Genomic DNA, 20,513 nt, shown 5'->3' with positions numbered 1-20,513 from the left:
CCAAGTCAAACCCGGTTACATTTGGTTCTAACAACTACATATTTCATTATAGAAGTTTGAGCCCATCACATAGCATGCTTAACTCCCATCCACACTTCACAAGAAAAGTCTGGTTGGTCTCTCTAGACAATCTCAACCCCAAACCTCCAATAGATTTTGGCTTACACACATTACCTCACGTCGTTGTGTGAATCTTCCTACTCATATTTGAATCCCCCTAATAAAAAAAATCTACATTTCTTATCTACCTTATCATACACAAACAAAGGTAATTTAGTAGTTTGCATTACATAAGGTGTAGCCTATAGAACTTATTTGACCAAGTAAGACTTCTAGCAAAGGACAAAGCGAGCTTTCTAATTTGATAATCTAATGCTTACTTTAGTCATGATAACATTGCATGACTTTTTTAGAGATTCTCTTATGGAGTATTGGAATTTCCAAGTATTTCCCCAAATTTCTCGTGGATTGAAATCCTAAGTCCTAGTTGATTTGTTGCTTTCATTGCCACCCCACATTCTTTTAGAAAAAATACATGAGTTTTGTCCCTATTAATCTTTTGACCAACACTCCAAAACCCTGTTAATAACACCTACCTACTCCTCATTATAGCTTCATCAAATAAAATCAAGTCATCCACAAACACCAAGTGAGAAAGTTTAGTTGTTATTCTAGCTATACGAATCAATTTCCACTATTTAGCAACAACAACTAAATGAATCAAATGAAACAGTCGCTCAATAAATAACACAAATAGATAAGGAAAGTTTAGGTATTCTTATTTAGCCCCTCTTTGCAAAACGAATTTTTCTAGTGTCTCCCCATTCCATAAAAATGTAAGTTTTGATGAGGAGATATACCACCAAACGAGGTTGATAAAAAAATTGGGGCATCCAATATCTACAAGATTGTCCCTAACAAATCCCTAAAGCTTTCTTCAGATCAATTTTAATAGTCATTCATCTTGAATCACCTTTTTTGCTTCTCATTGAGTGAAAAACCCCTTAGATAAAATGATATATCCTTTCTTTATTTGTGAGGGATAAAACTCACCTAACATAGTCTTACTAGTTTTGACATCAAAGGTCGAATACGATGAGCCAAAATCTTTGTCACCTCTTTGTAGGAAGTGTTACAAAGACCTATGGGTTTGAAATCCTTTAGTCTTGTAACATTCTCGGTCTTGGGTACGAGAGCAAGTAATGTGTCATTAACCCTTGCCACCTTGTGAGGATTTAGGAAAATATCTTGTACTCATCAAACTAGAGACTCCCCCACAACGTCCCATTGGCTATGATAAAATACTGCCTAAAATCCATCTAGATCTAAAGCTTTAAATGGTCTCGTACTCTTAACCGTACAACATACCTCCTGGCTTGAAATAGGCCCTCATAAAGAAAACATGCCCCTCTTGGCTTTATCAATTGTTGAAAACATGCCCCACACCATGTACTCCTGGTAGGGTTGCTTTTCAGTGAAAAAGTTCTTATAGAAATTTGTAACCAAATCCTATATATGCCAAGGATCAGTCACCCAATTACACTGCTCTATTTGTAACATGTCCATCTTGCTTCTCTTTTGCTTGATGATTTTAGTATCATGAGAAAACCTATAATTCATATCACCTAGATTTAGCCATTTAGATCGAGACTTTTGAAACCACAATATATCTTCTTGATATTCTTTAAATTTCATCCTCTAATGAATGTTGCTTAGCAATTTATTGAGCCTCTGTTCAAGATTCCCTCATTTATGAATGAAATGATATCCTTGAAACCCAACATCAATCCGTTCATAATCATTTATCACATCACAAAATCCTGATATGCCTTTAGGAGATGGATTCATCGAGCCATCTCGCCATTCATAAGAATGGAGAATAAAGTTAAAAATCCCTAATGACTGCCCAAACACTATCAACCTATAGAGAAATCTCCCTAAGCACATTATAGGGCCCTTGTCTATACTGATAGTGAAGGCTATTGTATACTGTTGTAAAAAGTTAATCTTTAGTATTTTGCCAATTCACTTTCATGTGCATGTGATAACGATAACTACTTAGTACATGAATCATCCACAAATAAGGATTCCACAGACACCAAATTCCCCTACATGACCTGACGTTTCCTTAATAAAACATCCTTCTAACCCTATCCTCTTAATTATTGATTTACTTTGATGCTACTCGCACCAGTTTCTAACACAAAGATCAAAGAGGTAGAATATTTTAACATGATATCCTTAACCAGCATAGAAAACGCCCTAGTAGTCATCCCACAACAATTCCAAGAGATAACATTCATTGAGACATCATCTTAGTCTCGGCCTCCAACAACCTAGGTGAATCATGCCTGCACACAAGCATTTCATCTTCTAAAGCATTATGGTCAACTGATTTCATACCTAGTTAGAGGTACTATTTAAAGAAAAAAAATGGTTAAATAGAAGAAGATTCACCTGGCACCACCTATAACATCCCAAATTTTCTTAATAAATTATTAAATATATTTTTGATTCAATTAATTGGGGGATATTTTGAAAATGAGAGTAATTGATAAATAAAGTATTTTATAAATTAGTTATATTAGATAATTGAGTTACTTATTTTAATTAGTAAGGAATAATTAAATTAGGTTTTTACCAATGTGCTACACACAAGATATGGTTGACGTTTCTATAAATGCGTTAGTAGGGTAAGGTTGCCTCATTTTATTCATTAACATGCATATCTCGTGATTTGAGGAGGAGGGAGAACTAGTGGTAGTGGAATAATATATCAGAGATCCAAACCAAGAGTTTAGCATCCATCAAGGTAAGGGGGAGTGAGAACCTCGCTTCAGGAGTGAGTAATCTATTAGGTAGCAAGATTAACCCCCAATCCCGTTGGTTGTGTATGTATATGTGAGGGATGAAACCCAAATTTTGTTTGCAATTGCAATTTGTATCTATTCTCTCTTGATTTCTATATGTATGTAATTGTATTGTTGATTTGTTAGTTGTTGCCTTTGTTGTAAATCTATAAGTGCATGTGGGTTCAACCCTAAGGATGCATGCAAATAAATTATTGGAGAAACAATTTTATATAGTAATCCTATTAATAAAAATGTGTTAATCATAATATAGATACCTTTTCTTTAACATGAAGTCGTGTAAGTAGTGAGACCTAAGACGAGAATGATTCACAAATATGTTGAAAAAGAATTTACTTACACTACGTTAGCGCTACTCAGGGGATGTTAGGCCCGAGGGACTTCTATGGCAATCATGTCGAGCGTGGGAAGGTGCATGCCAAGCGTGAGAGCCATAAAATGCTCGCGACATTATTTACATTGGGCGTGAACTTGGTCACATCGGGTGTGAGAGCTTCAGGGGTTCCTTGTCGTGAATTTGCTGGGCATATGGAGAGTCACATCGAGTGTGATTCTTTTAGAGGCTCTCGACCTCAATTGCACTATGTGCAAGGTAAACCACGTCGGGTGCTACTCAGTTCTTAAAATTGAAATATATGAATATTTGCCTAATGCATGTGTATAGTCTGACAAGTGAACCTTATGACCTAATGATTAAGAGATAAAAATTATGTGTATAGTGTTGAAAATTGAGAATGAAAAGTGGGTCTATGAAATTAAGACATATGTGATAAGTGTAAGTGATTGTGTAAATAAGCCTAATAATAACTTAGAAGTGATGTGACTCGTGAAATATGAAATCAAGTGAATATGAATTTTGTGATCATGCATAGAGTTTGTATGACATGCATCATTTGCATAATGTGTTTTATGATGGGTACGATGTGAAATACATTGTTAGCGAATGTTCCTTTTTGTGTAAAAGTTTGAAGATCATGACCTTGGAGATAACTAAGTTTGGGAGCCTTAATCCTATCACTTTGTGTGCATGGGGTGAAACTTGACAAACATAGTTATCCCGACATGCCACTAATGTATTTTCTCTTAGTGTAGAGTGTTATGATGACTTGACTTGGCATGAACTCCTAGGGTACCTAGCCTTTGAGTAGAGATAAAGTATTTTATTGTCGTCACATGCATGTAGTTAGAAGAGTTTTGTCCTTACATAAACATAACATACCAATTGTGTTTAAATTGTGACATTGATATCCAATAAGATGTGATGTGATAGAAAGTGAATGAGTGATTATTGTTTTAATTGCTATAATGTTATAGCTGAAACATTAATTGTTGAATCATATGTATGCTATATATTATGTTGTTGTATGTATATAGTTACCCGATCATTTTCTACACTAATAATATCTCACTCCCCTTTTCTTTTGTTATCTTGTCTTGGTGTGTTTATGTAAGTAAATTTAATTATAGAGAAGTTTGAGTTTTATATTAGAATCACTTTAATAAGATGCAACATCGAAACTTTAGTTAGATATTGTTTATCTTTTATCATTACATTAAAAATTTAGTTTTTTAAGACATTTTCACTTCAATTAATATTTTTAATAGGTTTGTCTATGTTTTTAATTTTACAATATACTATACACAATAAAAGATTAATAAATCATTTTAAATAAATATTATTTTGTGTAAATTAATTTGAGTTACTCTATTAAAAATTTGAATCCAATAAAAACATAGACAAACCTATTCCAAGAACACCCTTTTTTTTTTCACTTGACCAAAATCATCTAAAAATGATAATTTGATTTTTATTACCGTATTTTGATAAACATATAAGGAAACTACAGTGATTTTGGTCAAAAGTAAAAAAAAAAAACGAAAGTAAGGTATGCGTCATAGAAAATCTCGGAACGAGAAAAAAAGGGTTGAAGAAGGTCATTTCAACGATATCAAGTGTTTTCGTGTAAAAAGTCTTACAGCACAATTTTGAGTTCACAATCAATCCCTTTGAATTCAATATCACCAACCAACCCTTGGCTTTCTCTCTCTAGATTCAGCTTCAAATCAATGTCGCACTTCACACCAGCATGGTGCTGCTAGGGTTTTGCTTCTTCCTCCAAACATGGTCTTCAAGGGAAGGTTCTTCTCTTCCAAGAAATCCGATTCTTCAAGCCCCGATGCTTCCTCCAACAACAGCCCCCGATCCTTCTCCTCCAACTCCCCCTCCAGATCCGACAAGAAGAAGCCCAAATCCGCCGCCAACCAAACCCTAACCGCCGCCGCCGCCTGCCGCCAGACGCAGGTCAAGGACGCCGCCAAGAAGAAGGATGCTGCCGTCAAGGGGAAGGAGACTCAAACCGGATTATTCTCCGCTGCCAGGGATTCTCCGGGGAAGAAGCTGACGGCGGCGGCGACGGCGTCGGAGGGGAGGGAATCGCCGTCGTCTTCGTCGGTTTCGCCGATTCTCGCCTCCTCGCTGGGGCTGAACAGGATCAAGACGAGATCGGGGCCGTTGCCACAGGAGAGCTTCTTCGGGTTCAGGGGCGAGAAGGGGACGGCGGCGGCGCTCGGCGGCAGCAACCTCTCGCGCCCCGGCGGCGGCCGTGGCGGCGACGGGAAGAAGAAGGAGCTGGCTAGCCAGAGCAGGGTTGGGTTTCGCGAGAGCTCCGGCGCCGGATGGGGCGACAACGGGAGCAATTCCGATAGCATGTCAACGTCGGGGAGCGTGCCATCGAGGGAGCAGAGTCCGGTCGTGTTGCCGCGGTCGCGGTTGCAGAACGGAGAATCATCCGCGGAAGCTACAGGTATCAGTGTAACTCTGTGTGTGTGAGTTTTGTAATGATTTTGATTGTTTGGTTTTGGTTGGGTTTTAATTTAGTTTAGTAAAGGATCATTGATTGTATATTTTGAGTATAATTTTGGTGAAGTGTGTTATTAAGGGCCGATAGGGCCTTTGCTATACTTAGATTATGTTTATATGCTTTTTAGAAGAATGACTCGACTTGTCGTTTTGTTTTTATCATGATAATTATAAGGAATGGGGATGAGTGTTCTGGTGAGTGGACTAGGGAGGATGTCTCTATTGGATTGAGGACTGTAATCTGTTGATGGCATCTGTGTCTCTATTTGTGGGCAATGATATCGTGGTTGGTCTTGTTCTGGTACTTGAGAGTTTTTATTTTTAAACCTTTTGGAGCGGAACCCTGATTGAAGGACATGGTTTGTTTCTGTTCCTTTTGTGTTGCTCCATGTTCTTTCAGATATGTTTGGATGACGGCAGTGGAATTAAAAACTCTAGTTTCTATTTCAATTTTAGTTCTGTCAGACCAAACTTTTATTCTCGTGTTTGGCATGAGTAAAGAATTGAGGTGTAAGTTTGTAATTAAAATTTAATTTTTAAATTATAAGAATTTAAACTATTATTAGTAAGTTTTTCAATAATAGAGCTGGTGTGGGATGTCTTTGGTGAAGATGGATGCCATAGGGGCAGTGGCAGTATCGGATGTAAGGTCATGGATGCCATAGGGGCAGTGTCTTCACAATGATCATATGGATTATAAATACAATTGAATAATATTTATAAAGCTTAAATGTTGATGACTGAATTTTATAGTCTCAATCACAAATATGATTAGCATGCATGCAATGCATTGAAATAATCACCCATACTTGGGTGATATTTTATTAGTTCATGGATTTGAAGACATTATCTACAAGATATAGCTCAATTGACCAATTAGAATGATTAGTTAATCATATAATATAACCAACCTTCCTTAAGAAAAGAAAAAATTGCATAGCTCAATAGACGAAGTTAATTAGTATTTTCATGTATTCTCATCACAAATCACAAATTTTTTTAGAATGATGATACAATACAACAATTTATACATCATTTTATGTGTTTGTCTCTCCCCATCCCATTATTTATTACATTTCAAACTTCTCTCTCTTGGTTGTAACTTTTTACATTTAGAATAAACTGAAAGGACCTACAACAATAAAAGTCTTTTGCCACTAGATGGGTTCGGTCGAAGCTACAATGACTGAAACCAGTTGGACTCAATTTTGAAACTATTTTGTTGTAAAAACTGGACCAGGGTTTGACTTGAGCAAGTGAACTGATTACTGATTTAGTGATTTGATCACCAGTCTGGTTGGAAAAACTGGTCAGGCATAAAAGTTTAAAAGGAAATCACATAAATCAGCTGGTTTTTTCTGATTTGATAAAGATCAACTGGGTTTACCAGTTTCTACCTGATTCAAACTGGCTGGTCTTCTTGATTTTTCCCTGGTTCCTTGAGCATTGACCTTGTTTGACTGAAAAGCTGTTAGGACTAAGCATCACACCCCTCGAGAGAAAGAGGCATGTCAAATGCGGGGAGACTAGAATTTGCCCTGAACTAATTTATTGGCGTAATGTCTACATTTTTTTTTAGCTGTTTACATTACTTGTTTAGGACTATTCGTTATTCAAGTAGATATACTTCACAATTTAACACCATAGTAAAACAGCTTAGAATAAGCATAAATAAATATCTAAATTACAATAATAACTCAAGGAAAATCTGCAATAAAAAATAAATCTGCAGCCTGTACAAATGCACAACTAAATATCTTGATTCATACATCCTAATTATAATGTAGACATATTCTTTTAACTAAATACTACCATGGTAGTCAATCTCAGATAGCGGAGCGGAGTTGCTGACCCCAAAAGTGGGATAGTGAGATTGCACATTGCAGATAGTGGGATGACCGCTATTTATAAGCTAAAAAGCAGAAAAATAACTCTAAATTCATGCATTAATCATTTTTAATAATAAAATTTCATAGTACGCAAACAAAACATATCATAAAATGTCTAGAAAAAAAGTGCTAAAGCTCTAAGTAACTATGAGAGAGAGAGTTGAGAGAAAATCAATAGACTGTATTATGATTAGAAAATAAGATAATGATATCTGTGGGATATCACTTACATATATAGACCTAACAATCTAGCCAACTTGATGAGTTGGTAACAGTAAATAGAAAAACAGAAAAACAGAAAAGATACAGAAAAGATATGCAATATTAAAACAGAACTAATAAAGGTATTTATTAATATAATCTCTTCTCTAATACACCCCCCACAAGCTCAAGGAGGATGAGACAGATCTGATGGATCAGCAACATTGAGCTTGGAATGCAGCGACAGAAAACGCTTGGGAGACAGTGCCTTGGTTAAAAGATCTGCATATTGATGCTGAGCAGGAATATGTGAGACAACCAGAGCTTTACTGATGACTTTTTCTCGAACAAAGAAGATGTCAAGTTCCATATGCTTAGATCTTGCGTGTAGAACAGGATTGTGAGACAGTGCTACTGTGCTTTGATTATCACAGAGCACTGTAGGAGTGTTTAGATGAACTTTCAGTTCCTTTAGAAGGGATTGGATCCACAAGACCTCAGTGACGGCTTGAGCTAAAGCACGATATTCAGCTTCAGTGCTTGACCTTGCAACAAGCAGTTGTTTCTTAGACCACCAAGACACCAGATTAGGGCCAAGATAAATGCAGGCAGCCGAGGTAGATCTCCTGTCATTGGGATCAGATGCCCAATCAGCATCAGTGAAGGCAGTAAGATTGAAGAAGGAGGATGACCGAGCAGGAGTAAAAACAAGACCATATTTAAGAGTCCCTTTGAGATACCTAAGGATCCTTTTGACCACTTTCCAATGCTCCTCCATTGGAGAGCACATGAACTGACTTACCTTATTGACACTAAAGGCAATTTCAGGTCGTGTAATTGTTGCATATTGCAATGCACCAACTACAGATCTATACAAAGTAGGATCATCAAACGAGATTCCTGTTTTAGCAAGTTGCTGACCACCAATCATAGGAGTGGAGATTCCCTTAGAGTCTTCCATTTTAACTCTGGTAAGAAGATCTGAAATGTATTTGTGTTGAGATAGTAGTAACTGCCCAGTAGAGAGTGTTTTAACTTCAATACCCAAGAAGTAGTCTAGACTACCAAGATCTTTGAGAGAGAAAGTTTCATTGAGATGATCAATGAACTTTTGCAACAAGGAGGGGGAATTGCCAGTGAGGATAATGTCATCCACGTAAACAAGCATGTAAATAGTGGCAGATGGAGTAGAAAAAATGAACAAGCTTCTTCCTCATCAAGATTAATGGTGTGAGACTGGGACTGGGACCAGCAACACCAACCCCTGTCTGATTTTTTGGTTGAGTAGCGTTTGGTTTGGCCATGGTTCTGCTAATCACCAAAGAACAAAAATGCCTGAATAAAAAAATGAATAGAAAAAAGAGAAAGAAATGGAACAGAAAAAAAAGAAGTAAACAAGAAAAAAAAAGGAAAGAAAGAAGAAAATCATGGGAATATCAGAGAAGATTTAATTAAGAGAAGAGAAGAGAGAAGACAAGAGAAGAAAAAAGAAAAAAGAAGAACAAAGAATAAAAGAGGTAAAAAATACCGACGATCAGAGAAGAGGAACGTAGAAGATGAACAGAGAGAGAGTCTGAGAAGACGAATAGAGAGAGAGAGTCAAAGAAGACCAACAAGAGAGAGCCATAGAAGACAAATGAGAGATTTGTTGGAGGATTAGGGTAGATCGCACTCAATAGAAAAAGAGAAGGGACTTACATTTAGCACAAATTGTGTAGAGGGAGATCTGAATGAAAAGGCACAAATACCCTCATTTGATGAGGTATTTTTTGATTTTTTAAATCGCTGCTTTGCTCCGCTGCATTGCACCCGCTCTGACTGCTATATGAAACTGATAAGACACTTGTTAGGATGAAATTCAAAATAGACATGATTATCACTAGCAAACTTGCTTACATTGATAATTTTTTTTGTAATTGAGTGAACATGTAACAAGTTTTTGAGAACAACTTACACCTTAGAGTTATAGGAATAATGAAAGAAAGTAGAACCAAAGGAAGAGATGGAAAGACCGTACTCATTGCCATTGAGGATCTAGTAAGGACCATCAAAAGGTGTGGTCTGTTATATATTTTGAGAGTTGTTCGTTACATGAAATGAAGCTCCTTAATCAGGAAACCAAGTGGTAGATGGACTAGGTTTAGCATTGGCAACCATTGCCTAAGGTTAGCTGGGATGAAAAGGTCATTGTTGAGACTAATGTTGATTCCATTGGGAGGGACCATATTGGTTACAAGGTTGTGACCAGTGAAAGTTGGGAGAAGTCTGTGCTTGATATTGTTGATTGAAACATTGATAACAAACTAATGCAGTGTGACCATATCTAAAGCATACTTGGAATTGAGTAGAATATCGACCACCACGGCCTCATTCGCGGCCTAAGTGATCACCACAGCCACCAAATAATTAGAACCACAAAATTCATTAAAGGAATTTTGATTTTGTCAGTTAGAGTTTTGTTTAGAGTAGTTTTCACTGTCAGTAATATTCCCAGCCGCTTGTGAAGTGGTTTGAGTAAGATTGACTGAGGGAGCAATGGTAGTATCAATGGAAACCTTCTTTTGATACTTTTGGAGGCAAAATTCTTAAGCAAGGTTCAAACTTTCAACCTCTACAATGGAGATATGTTCCAGACGACTCTTAACTAGTGTAATAATGTAGTTAAATTCTTGAGGCAAATCTTCTAGAATAGCATCCAAATGCTCATGCGATGGTGCATGATCACCAACCAATGAGAGTGCATTAGTCGGGGCTTTGATTCGTAGAAGATACTCAACAACTGGATGATCTTCCAAAATAGAATGACGAAAGCTCAAATAGTATTTGTCTAGCGCAAGTGCAAGTTTGATGATGAAATACAAATGAATCTTCTCCCAAACTTCACTCAAGTGAATGCATCCAAGAACACAAGAGAGCATTAAACTTGGGAGGGGTGATTGAAACCACACAAGCAACATTTGGTCTTGATTGGCGCGATTAAGATCACAATATTCTTCAGTGAGATATTTTGAAGGAATTTGAGGTGAAACAACAAATTGACGAAGCCTATGTGCCTTGATTACTGGTACGATTTGTTGATGCCACAACAAAAAATTCTTGTCATCAAGTTTCTCTATGGTTTGATGTGAAAAAGTAATTGGAATTGTTGCTAATGTTGAAGATATCACCATTGTGATGGAATTGCAATTGCAATGGCAGCACGTGAATCAGTTCTTCTTCTTGATTGTGCGTGGAAGCGATGGGCGAGAATTAAGAGTCTCTAGATACCATATTAGAGGATACTGCAGTACATTTCATTGACTGAAAATGAATATGCTACAATGAACCGAGTCTTTGTTTACAGCCCTATATATACTAGAGACTCAGGTTAAGTGTCTAACTAAGACAGTTATAACAAACAAGCTTAAAAACCAAATCATATAGTGACTCAATAGCTAAGTAACTCTAGTTACAAAGCTAACAGAAAAGAGGAGTTTTAACTCATAGTGGATTCAGCACAAATTTAAGGCAGTATAAGATGTGGACAATTACAAATAGCCAAAGCAATTCTTGAGAATAGCATACACTCAGGCTTACGGTCAAGATCAACTAAGCTTGCTTGATCAGACATCAAACTTGGATAGGGCCCGCTCACAAATTCTATCAGGGGATGTGTGATGGGTTGATGTCATATTCATTTAGTTTTACATACCCCCAGCTGATCAACAATTTTGTTTTAAATGTTTCTGTGGTTATTTTATACTGAAATGTCTGGAAAAACCTTAAGTTATTTATTTATTTTTTACTTTTTTATGAAATGTTGCTTTTACTCATGATATCACTTTAAACAGGCAAACAGGCACCGACATGGGCTCAGTCTGGAGGCTTAAGAAGTGCAGATGTTTGTACTCCCGAGGTACCACTGAGTTTTGTTTGTGTTGCTGTTTGGTATCTTTTGCTATCACTTTGATTAACTTAAATTTTTTTTCTGAATTAGTTGCAGTGTTTTGTTTATTCATCTATACTGGCAGAAAAAAAAAATCTTATTTGTTTCCTTTTCAGACAGCATATGATTTTGAAAACCCAAAGGAGTCTGAATCTCCTCGTTTTCAAGCTATATTGAGAGTCACTAGCGCACCCAGAAAGAGGTTTCCGTCGGATATCAAAAGTTTTTCCCATGAGTTGAATTCGAAGGGTGTCTGGCCTTTTCCATTTCTGAAGCCTCGACGGTTAAATAACCTTGAGGTACTTTAGTTTTCATTTCACTTTATATTGTAGTGTTGATGATTTGTGACATAGGAGGCATTACATTTTAATTGCTTTACTTTGTTGTGCAGGAGATTTTGGTGGTTATTAGGGCAAAATTTGATAAAGCAAAGGAAGACGTGAACTCTGATCTTGCTATTTTTGCAGCTGACCTGGTTGGAATTCTTGAAAAAAATGCTGATACGCATCCCGAATGGCAAGAGACAATTGAGGACTTGCTAGTTCTGGCCAGGAGCTGTGCTATGACTTCATCTGGGGACTTTTGGCTTCAGTGTGAAAGCATAGTTCAGGAGTTGGATGATAGGCGTCAAGAGCATCCCCCTGGGATGCTAAAGCAGCTCCACACTCGAATGCTTTTTATTCTCACAAGGTGTACTCGATTATTGCAATTCCACAAGGAAAGTGGTTTGGCTGAGGATGAACCTGTTTTCAATCTTCGTCAATCCAGAGTCTTGCATTCTGCTGGAAAATGTATTCCTCCTGGTGTGGGAAGGGATACTAAAAGTTCAAGTGCTGCAAAGGCCTTAAAGCCTTCATCCAAAAAAGCTTTTAGTCAAGAGCAGAGTATGATGGGTTGGAAGAAAGATGTTGTGCAACCTGAAAATCTATCACTTCCGGTTGATGATGACAATGCAAAACACTTTGACTCTTCTTTGGGCAGGGATCGAATGGCTTCTTGGAAGAAATTTCCATCTCCATCGGGAAGAAGCCCTAAAGAACCTGGTCAGTTGAAGGACCAAAATTATGGGAGGGTTGAATCTTCAAAGGCATCAAATAATAAGAGATTCACTTCTGATGTGGATCTCTCTACTGCTAAGCCATCTGAGCTTCTTCCTGTCAAAGATCCCTTGGATCATGCTTCCAAACACCAACACAAGGTTTCCTGGGGATACTGGGGAGATCAGCAGAATAATAGTGAGGATAATTCAATAATTTGTCGTATATGTGAAGAGGAAGTTCCAACTTCACATGTTGAAGATCATTCAAGGATTTGTGCAGTTGCTGATAGATGTGATCAGAAGGGACTGAGTGTCAATGAGCGTCTTGTCAGAATTGCTGACACATTAGAAAAGATGATGGAATCATGTACACAAAAGGATACCCAACAAATGGTGGGAAGTCCTGATGTTGCAAAAGTGTCAAATTCTAGTATGACTGAAGAATCTGATGTTCCTTCCCCTAAACTTAGTGATTGGTCTCGCAGAGGCTCAGAAGACATGCTAGACTGTTTCCCTGAAACCGACAATTCTGTTTTTATGGATGACCTAAAAGGATTACCACTTATATCATGTAAAACTCGTTTTGGTCCAAAGTCTGACCAAGGTATGACAACATCATCTGCAGGGAGCATGACTCCAAGGTCTCCTTTGATGACACCAAGGACAAGTCAGATTGACTTGCTCTTGGCAGGGAAGGGTGCTTATTCCGAACATGATGATCTACTGCAGGCATGCCACTTTTTAAATCTTTTTCTAAAATGCTTTTATTTCTAATTTATTGCTCTATACTAATTATGTCATGGCTGGCATTGTCTGTTCAATTCAGCATGATGTATCAAATGGTCCTCCCTATGTGTTTAAATATGATGTTTAGTGAATAGTGATACATGATCCAGTAATCATAATTATTGCTAAGCACTATTTCTTTCTATTTTTCAATAGCAAATGTTTTATTAAAATAAATACAGGATTTTAGACATCTAATTGTTTGTGCTTAGATATCTACTTGTTTATGCCCGTATCTGTTCTGATTTTTTAATAAATGAGGCATGTGTTATATTTGCATAAAGAAATATCATATACTCTTCCTTGTTTCATAATATTCTTGTCAGAAAAATCTTATCTTTGGCATTCTTCTGTTGCAAAATTCCTGCCTTATTGTAGATGAATGAACTTGCTGATATAGCACGATGTGTGGCAAATGCACCTCTGGATGATGATCGCACAACGTCATATTTATTATCTTGTCTTGATGATTTGCGGGTTGTTGTAGAACGAAGGAAATTTGATGCTCTTACTGTGGCGACCTTTGGAACACGTATTGAGAAGCTGATACGGTTAGTACTTTGCTACTATACATGTTGTAGCACACATCTATAATATGGAAAGTACTCTTGAGTAAATATTGAATGTCAGTGGATGGATTCTTGATGGATAAACTTTAGGGTAAATTCTTATTAACACTTTTTTTTACAGAATAATCATAACTTTATGACTGAATAAAGAATACCATGTGCCATGATAATATTGCTACATGTATATTTTCTGTTTGATTATCTAGGATTTGACTCCTCTAGTGAGGAAATTTGTAGAGTGAGAAAGTATTGGTGTATCGGTGTATCCATTGTTGATTTGTGTTAAAAGTATCTCCTAAATGTAACCTACTTTAATTTAATGTTGGATATACTCTTACTTTCTCACTTTACACTTCACTTTAGAGGATTCACATTTGATCAACTGTCCAATTGCGATAATATATATATCCTTTTTCCCCCTGTACTTGTGACTATCCTAATGTCACTATCCAAAATAGAATTTCGGTGGGCTGCATAGTGGCATGGGAAATTAGATAAAACTGGCATGGAAAATTAGATAAACCTCTAAAATATCTTCATGATATATATTTATAAAAATAAAAATCTATCAAATTATATAGAAAATTATAAGCATAGTTTCAAACATGTTCCAGTATGTCTACAATAACACCAAAGCCTTATCTCACTAGGTGAGACAGCAGTCTGTTCTGTAAACTGCTGCTATGGAGTATGGATTTAATAAAAAAACAGAGATGATAAAAAAATTATGTTTTGTTTTTGCTGAAGTAAAACACAGCTTAATAAAAAATGAAAGACAGGAGCATGTGCTTCTGTGAGGGAGGTACCTAACTAATAAAGTGAGAGAAGGGATGATTAGGTTGTAAACAAAATAATAAAAAAAAGAAAAAGAAAAGAGAGTGGAATAAAAAAATATTGCCCTCATTGCAAGATCACAATATAAAGCCTTTCATATGCCATTTTCTCCAAAAGCTCAATCCACAATTGCAGTACAATGGATGCAATTTAATAACATGGAATTTGCTAGTTGTCCTTTGTAATCTTTTTGTGATTATTCTTGATAAGTTGTAATTTGGTCTGGTAGAGAGAAGTATCTGCAGCTCACTGAGATGGTGGATGTTGAAAAGATAGATACAGAGAGCACTGTTGATGATGATGTTCTCTTGGAAGATGATGTGGTTCGCAGCTTGAGAACAAGCCCAATCCATTCTTCAAGGGATCGTACCTCTATTGATGACTTTGAGATTATAAAACCTATCAGTCGCGGGGCATTTGGAAGGGTTTTCTTGGCTAAAAAGAGAACAACTGGTGATCTTTTTGCAATAAAGGTATATATACTTTATGCTCCTGACTCACTGGTTACTGTTTAAACCATTGTGCTTGCTACTTTTTGTGGCTTGTATTGTAGAAGAGTTGTTTGAAAAAGTTGAACCACCAAGGTTTAATGTTCTGTGTGGAGTTTTATTGAAGTTTACCACTGTTTGGAATGCTTTATATAGGGCCAAAGCCCTCCCTCTCTCCCCTTTGACAGCTTCTTGAGAGATCTTTCTGAAAAAAAAAGGATCAGTTTACCAAAAATAGTTGTTTCTGAACATGCTATCAAAATGTATTTGATCTTTATATATTTCACTAATTGTTGTAGTTCTCCTAACATGCTGCAGGGAATGCTGTACATATGTAGTTTAAACAGGACCCTTTTTTTTTATTATCTTCTCTAACAATTTTTCGTTTCTTAACTTGAAAATAAATCTGCATTGAATTATTCTCTAAACTCTTTCCTTGTATTGCTTATTTCTTTGTACTATTTACATCTTTCAATAGTTCTATGCTTCCAATTCCAAGGTAATTTTAATGCAATAATTTTTGGTAACATATCTTTGTTGCAATATCTTCAATGAACACTATTGTAAATTTGTCTCTATTTCTTGTATGACACTTTTATTATCTAGTTCTTTAACCCTATTGAGTTATTTGCTAATAGGTTCTCAAGAAGGCAGATATGATCCGTAAGAATGCTGTGGAAAGTATATTAGCAGAACGAGATATCTTAATTACAGTACGCAACCCTTTTGTGGTGAGCAGGACTAACTTGTATATTATTCCATGTTGCTTTGAGAAATGCTAATCTTATTCTAATGTTTGCTTTAACATGGTCAGGTTCGATTCTTCTATTCTTTCACATGTCGAGAGAACTTGTATCTCGTCATGGAGTATCTGAATGGAGGTGACCTGTATTCATTATTAAGGAATTTGGGTTGCCTAGATGAGGAAGTTGCCCGTGTATATATTGCTGAAGTGGTAATTATTAGTTCTGTTTCTTTACTCTGTCTCTGGTTATCTGAAAAAAAATCTTTATTACATTGTTCAAAACATAAGTTTTTGTCCAATGTTAGGTGCTTGCGTTGGAGTATTTGCATTCACTGCGTGTGGTTCATCGTGACTTGAAGCCTGACAATTTATTGATAGCACATGATGGTCACATCAAGGTAACCACTGAATGTGTTTGGATTTTTGTATACAAACTGTGGTTTAGGGCTAGTGTTTTTCCTCCTTTCTCTTAGGAACAGTCTTGTATTTTAAAATAATAGGTAAGTATTAGTTTTATGACTTTTGGTTGGGTCAGCCTGTTTCGGTGGTCTGGTGTTGATTTGGAAATTTTTGTGGCCTACATCTTTAATGAATCATTGAGTTTTACATATTTTCTATTATAAGCTTCTTTCAACAGCCTTACCAATCCCATCCCTATATGTTGTGATTCAATGTATTTGGTTCAATTGTTTTAGAGAATTTTGGTCGCTAGCTCTCTGAGAGCTTTTGAAAAAAAAAAGTGATTATTTCATCAAAAATCACTCCCAAATGTGTAATATGTCTTCAATGCCAAGATGTAAAACTACTTATTTTCCTTATGTAAGTTTGGTAAAAAAAGCTGTCTGCCTACTTACATGAGCTTGAATATTCTCCCTTTAGGGGCTTATTTGGGTGGGTGTGCTTTTCTTGGTTATTATATCCAAACGTAAAATTTACTTTTTCTAAAGGTCTTTTATGAAAGCTCACAAAATTGATTTCTTTCTTAATGCTCATTGAAACCAGGCCATTTTTTTTCACCTCTTACGAGGTGTACATTGCAGCCTTTTGAGTTTCAACTTGAATATTCATGTAATCTTGTGGCTCTTGAATAAATTTTATATTTTACTTTTCAACTTGATTTTTTTTGTATACTTTTGCAGTTAACAGACTTTGGGCTTTCTAAAGTTGGTCTCATCAACAGTACGGATGATTTGTCTGGTCCAGCAGTGAATGGGACATCCCTACTTGGAGAAGATGAAACTGATGTATTTACATCCGAGGATCAAAGGGAAAGGAGGAAGAAACGTTCTGCAGTGGGCACGCCTGATTACTTAGCCCCAGAGATACTTTTGGGAACTGGACATGGTTCGTATGATCCCATTTTTTTGGTTAAGGTGGTCTGATTTCTGGTTTTCCCCTGATCACCTAAAATACCAATTTGACTTTTGTCATTATTTGGGAATTTTTTTAAATTTTATTTTTAATAATTACAGAAACATGATTTTCCTTGTGGGTAGAATTAAGTTTTTAACAATGCTGATTGCTGGAAACATCTTGAAGGATCTTTATCGTGAAATGATCAAATCAAAAGAAAATGTTTTGATCATTATATATGGTGAATACTAGTGTATTTATATTGGAAATATAACAAACAAAATACCTGTTCAAATTTTACAGGGTATACTGCTGATTGGTGGTCTGTTGGGGTCATTTTATTTGAGTTGCTTGTTGGTATTCCACCCTTCAATGCAGAGCATCCTCAGGTTTTTACACCCTGCTTCTTTGTGTTGAAATTTTATGAATGGTTTTTAAATTTTCTCTTCCTGTTAGTTTTGCCTTTATATGGTTGAGTTCTCTCTGACATACGTTATTTTTGTGTTTGTAGACTATATTTGATAATATTCTTAATCGTAAGATACCTTGGCCTGCAGTTCCTGAAGAGATGAGTCCTGAAGCACATGATCTTATTGATCGGTAATAAACATATTATGTTCTAATTTTGTAAAATCATTATATGTATTAAAAATTATTTGTTTTGAGGAAAATATTTTAGAATATTGATTCCTTGTATAGGTTGTGTTTAATACACTATATTATAACATGATTTCTTGCCACCGGGTATTATCATTCTTGGTTAACCACTCCTAACTAAGATAGCTGGATGTCTTTCATTTAATATCTGACATTTTCAATTTTCAGATTATTGACAGAAGACCCTAATCAAAGACTAGGATCCAATGGGGCGTCAGAGGTGATCTAATCTTGTTAAAGTTCTTTAATTTTTTTTCTTTCGAATGTTAAACTGATCAACACTTAATGATCCAGGTAAAGCAACATGTTTTCTTCAAGGATATAAACTGGGACACACTTGCCAGGCAGAAAGTATGTAATAGTTTTTACTTAAGTGATAAATGTTATGGTTAATTTTGTTGCCAATTTCTTGATGTAGATATTATGTCCTGAACAATCTAATGCTTCTGTTGGTTCTGCAGGCTGCATTTGTTCCTGCTTCTGAGAGTGCTCTAGATACCAGTTACTTTACTAGTCGTTATTCGTGGAATACTTCTGATGGCCTTGTATATCCAGCAAGTGATGATGAGGATTCTAGTGATGCTGATAGCTTAAGTGGCAGCAGTAGTTGCTTGAGTAATCGCCAAGATGAAGTGGTATTGCAGTTATAGACATTGCTCAACATAAAATACTAACTAAAATAATTTAAACTATTATGGGCTGACTTCCTCTTGGTAACAGGGAGATGAATGTGGGGGTCTTGCTGAGTTTGATTCTGGCACATCTGTTAATTACTCTTTTAGTAATTTCTCCTTTAAGGTAATAGTCTCATATTTTCTATTTCTTTATAATTTAGCTAAGCAATTAGAATTAACTTCAATGAAATATGCATGATCTATTTATTGCCTTTGTTTTCCTGACACCTAGACTTGGATTTAATATGTTAAATTGGAAAATTAGTTTTTCTGCAAGCATACTATACTATTCATAAATAACCTAATTTTTTTTTATCTGCCTGTGTAACGTGTTCTGTTGATAGTTGGTTTGATAGTTTTTTGTAAGATTTTCTTCTTGGGCTTATGCTAATATGTTAGTTTCCAATTCATGCCTAAATATTTTCTTATTTTGCTTGGTTAATGTTTCTTTTGGATTTTCAGAATCTCTCCCAGCTTGCATCAATCAACTATGATCTCACCAAGGGATGGAAAGATGACCCGCCAACGAATTCCAGTGCATAGCTGTATGTATTATCCTCAGTCAAAGTCCAGAGTTTGGTTTTCGACCTATCATCCAAGCAATTTTGGGGGCATAAGCACCTTTGTTGGTTGTATACCTTGTACATGTATGATTCTGCTGCATAACTTGTTGATTTGTCGCGTCTTTTGTTTGTTTTCTTGCTCACCTAGTTTGTATTGCTGGATTTTGCAGATTTAGAGGTTCAAAGTGGTTCAGGATGTACTCTTTGCTTAAGGGCAACAGTGGGGGTTTCAATCTTACGGTTTATTGTGTATGAATTGAGAACTGTAAATTTAAAAATGCATATCACAGTTGCTCACATTGTTGTGGTGTACTCTTTATAATTAAATTGCAATGAGAACACATCCCTTTTTGTTACTTACACAATTCAGATACTGCTCTTAAGTCTTTTCTGAATGCCCTCCGAGCATTTCCAGATTTCATTTTTATTTTAATTTAAAAGTGACGTCATTGACTTGTTCTCGTGGGTTCCATTGGTTTTATTAACTTAGCTAATGAAACATCGCATTCAACCCCACTGTCTTCCTGATGTAAACCATTTGATTTCACGAGTTAGTGCTAGAATATCCATGTTATTACGGCAATATAAGGAGAGAATATAAAGCAACTTTTGTAATTTGTCCAATGTCTATTTTATTAGCCTTATAAGCATGTCTTAATTTTTTATTTTTTTTTTTAGTTTTTCAAATCAGTCGAACATCAAAGAGTGGAGTCGAATCCGATTATTTACATTATATTAATGACTATTTTCTCAAATATCAAAGTTCAGAATGTAAAGGAAAAGGTAGGCAGAAGTTATTCTTTCTCCCTTTTATTTTGGATTTGTGAAGAGTTTAATCATATATTGGAGATATTAATGTGACTAAAGCTTGAAAAAATAGGTTGACATATTAATGTGGCTAATTACATTTGTTTTTCGTGTATAGAAAACTGCACTTGTTTATCATGGTTTGGTATTTATAAGAATACCTGTAGTCTTTGTATATAAGAGAAGAAAAAATGTGTGATTTTATAAAAATGACGTGTTAAGTGTTAATTATAAGAATGATATATAAAATAAT

At 35.9% G+C, this 20,513-nt stretch overlaps 1 protein-coding gene across 1 annotated transcript; it reads left to right on the top strand.

Annotated features, from left to right (window-relative positions):
- The first annotated feature begins 4,793 nt into the window (after window positions 1-4,793).
- Window positions 4,794-19,809, top strand: LOC109804161 (putative serine/threonine protein kinase IREH1). Its single transcript, XM_020365947.3, has 18 exons — window positions 4,794-5,674; window positions 11,651-11,715; window positions 11,862-12,044; window positions 12,137-13,513; window positions 13,949-14,121; window positions 15,203-15,446; window positions 16,100-16,192; window positions 16,276-16,416; window positions 16,512-16,604; window positions 17,346-17,550; window positions 17,863-17,948; window positions 18,071-18,159; window positions 18,385-18,436; window positions 18,511-18,567; window positions 18,678-18,851; window positions 18,937-19,014; window positions 19,353-19,537; window positions 19,624-19,809. Exons 1-17 carry the CDS (start codon window positions 4,993-4,995, stop codon window positions 19,431-19,433), a joined length of 3,873 nt encoding a protein of 1,290 aa, XP_020221536.2. The 5' UTR covers window positions 4,794-4,992; the 3' UTR covers window positions 19,434-19,537; window positions 19,624-19,809.
- The last annotated feature ends 704 nt before the right edge of the window (window positions 19,810-20,513 follow it).

This window comes from Cajanus cajan, chromosome 1, assembly GCF_000230855.2.
Source record: "Cajanus cajan strain Asha chromosome 1, NIPB_CcT2T_4, whole genome shotgun sequence".
Classification (NCBI taxonomy): domain Eukaryota; kingdom Viridiplantae; phylum Streptophyta; class Magnoliopsida; order Fabales; family Fabaceae; genus Cajanus; species Cajanus cajan.
This window is presented reverse-complemented; position numbering and strand designations above follow the sequence as displayed.

Excerpts from the sequence above, each read along its gene's own strand:
- LOC109804161 (XM_020365947.3), top strand. The coding sequence starts at position 4,993 with ATGGTCTTCAAGGGAAGGTTCTTCTCTTCCAAGAAATCCGATTCTTCA. Across the intron at positions 5,675-11,650 it reads ATCATCCGCGGAAGCTACAG|GCAAACAGGCACCGACATGG; the intron begins GTATCAGTGTAA and ends CACTTTAAACAG. Across the intron at positions 18,852-18,936 it reads GTAATCGCCAAGATGAAGTG|GGAGATGAATGTGGGGGTCT; the intron begins GTATTGCAGTTA and ends TCTTGGTAACAG.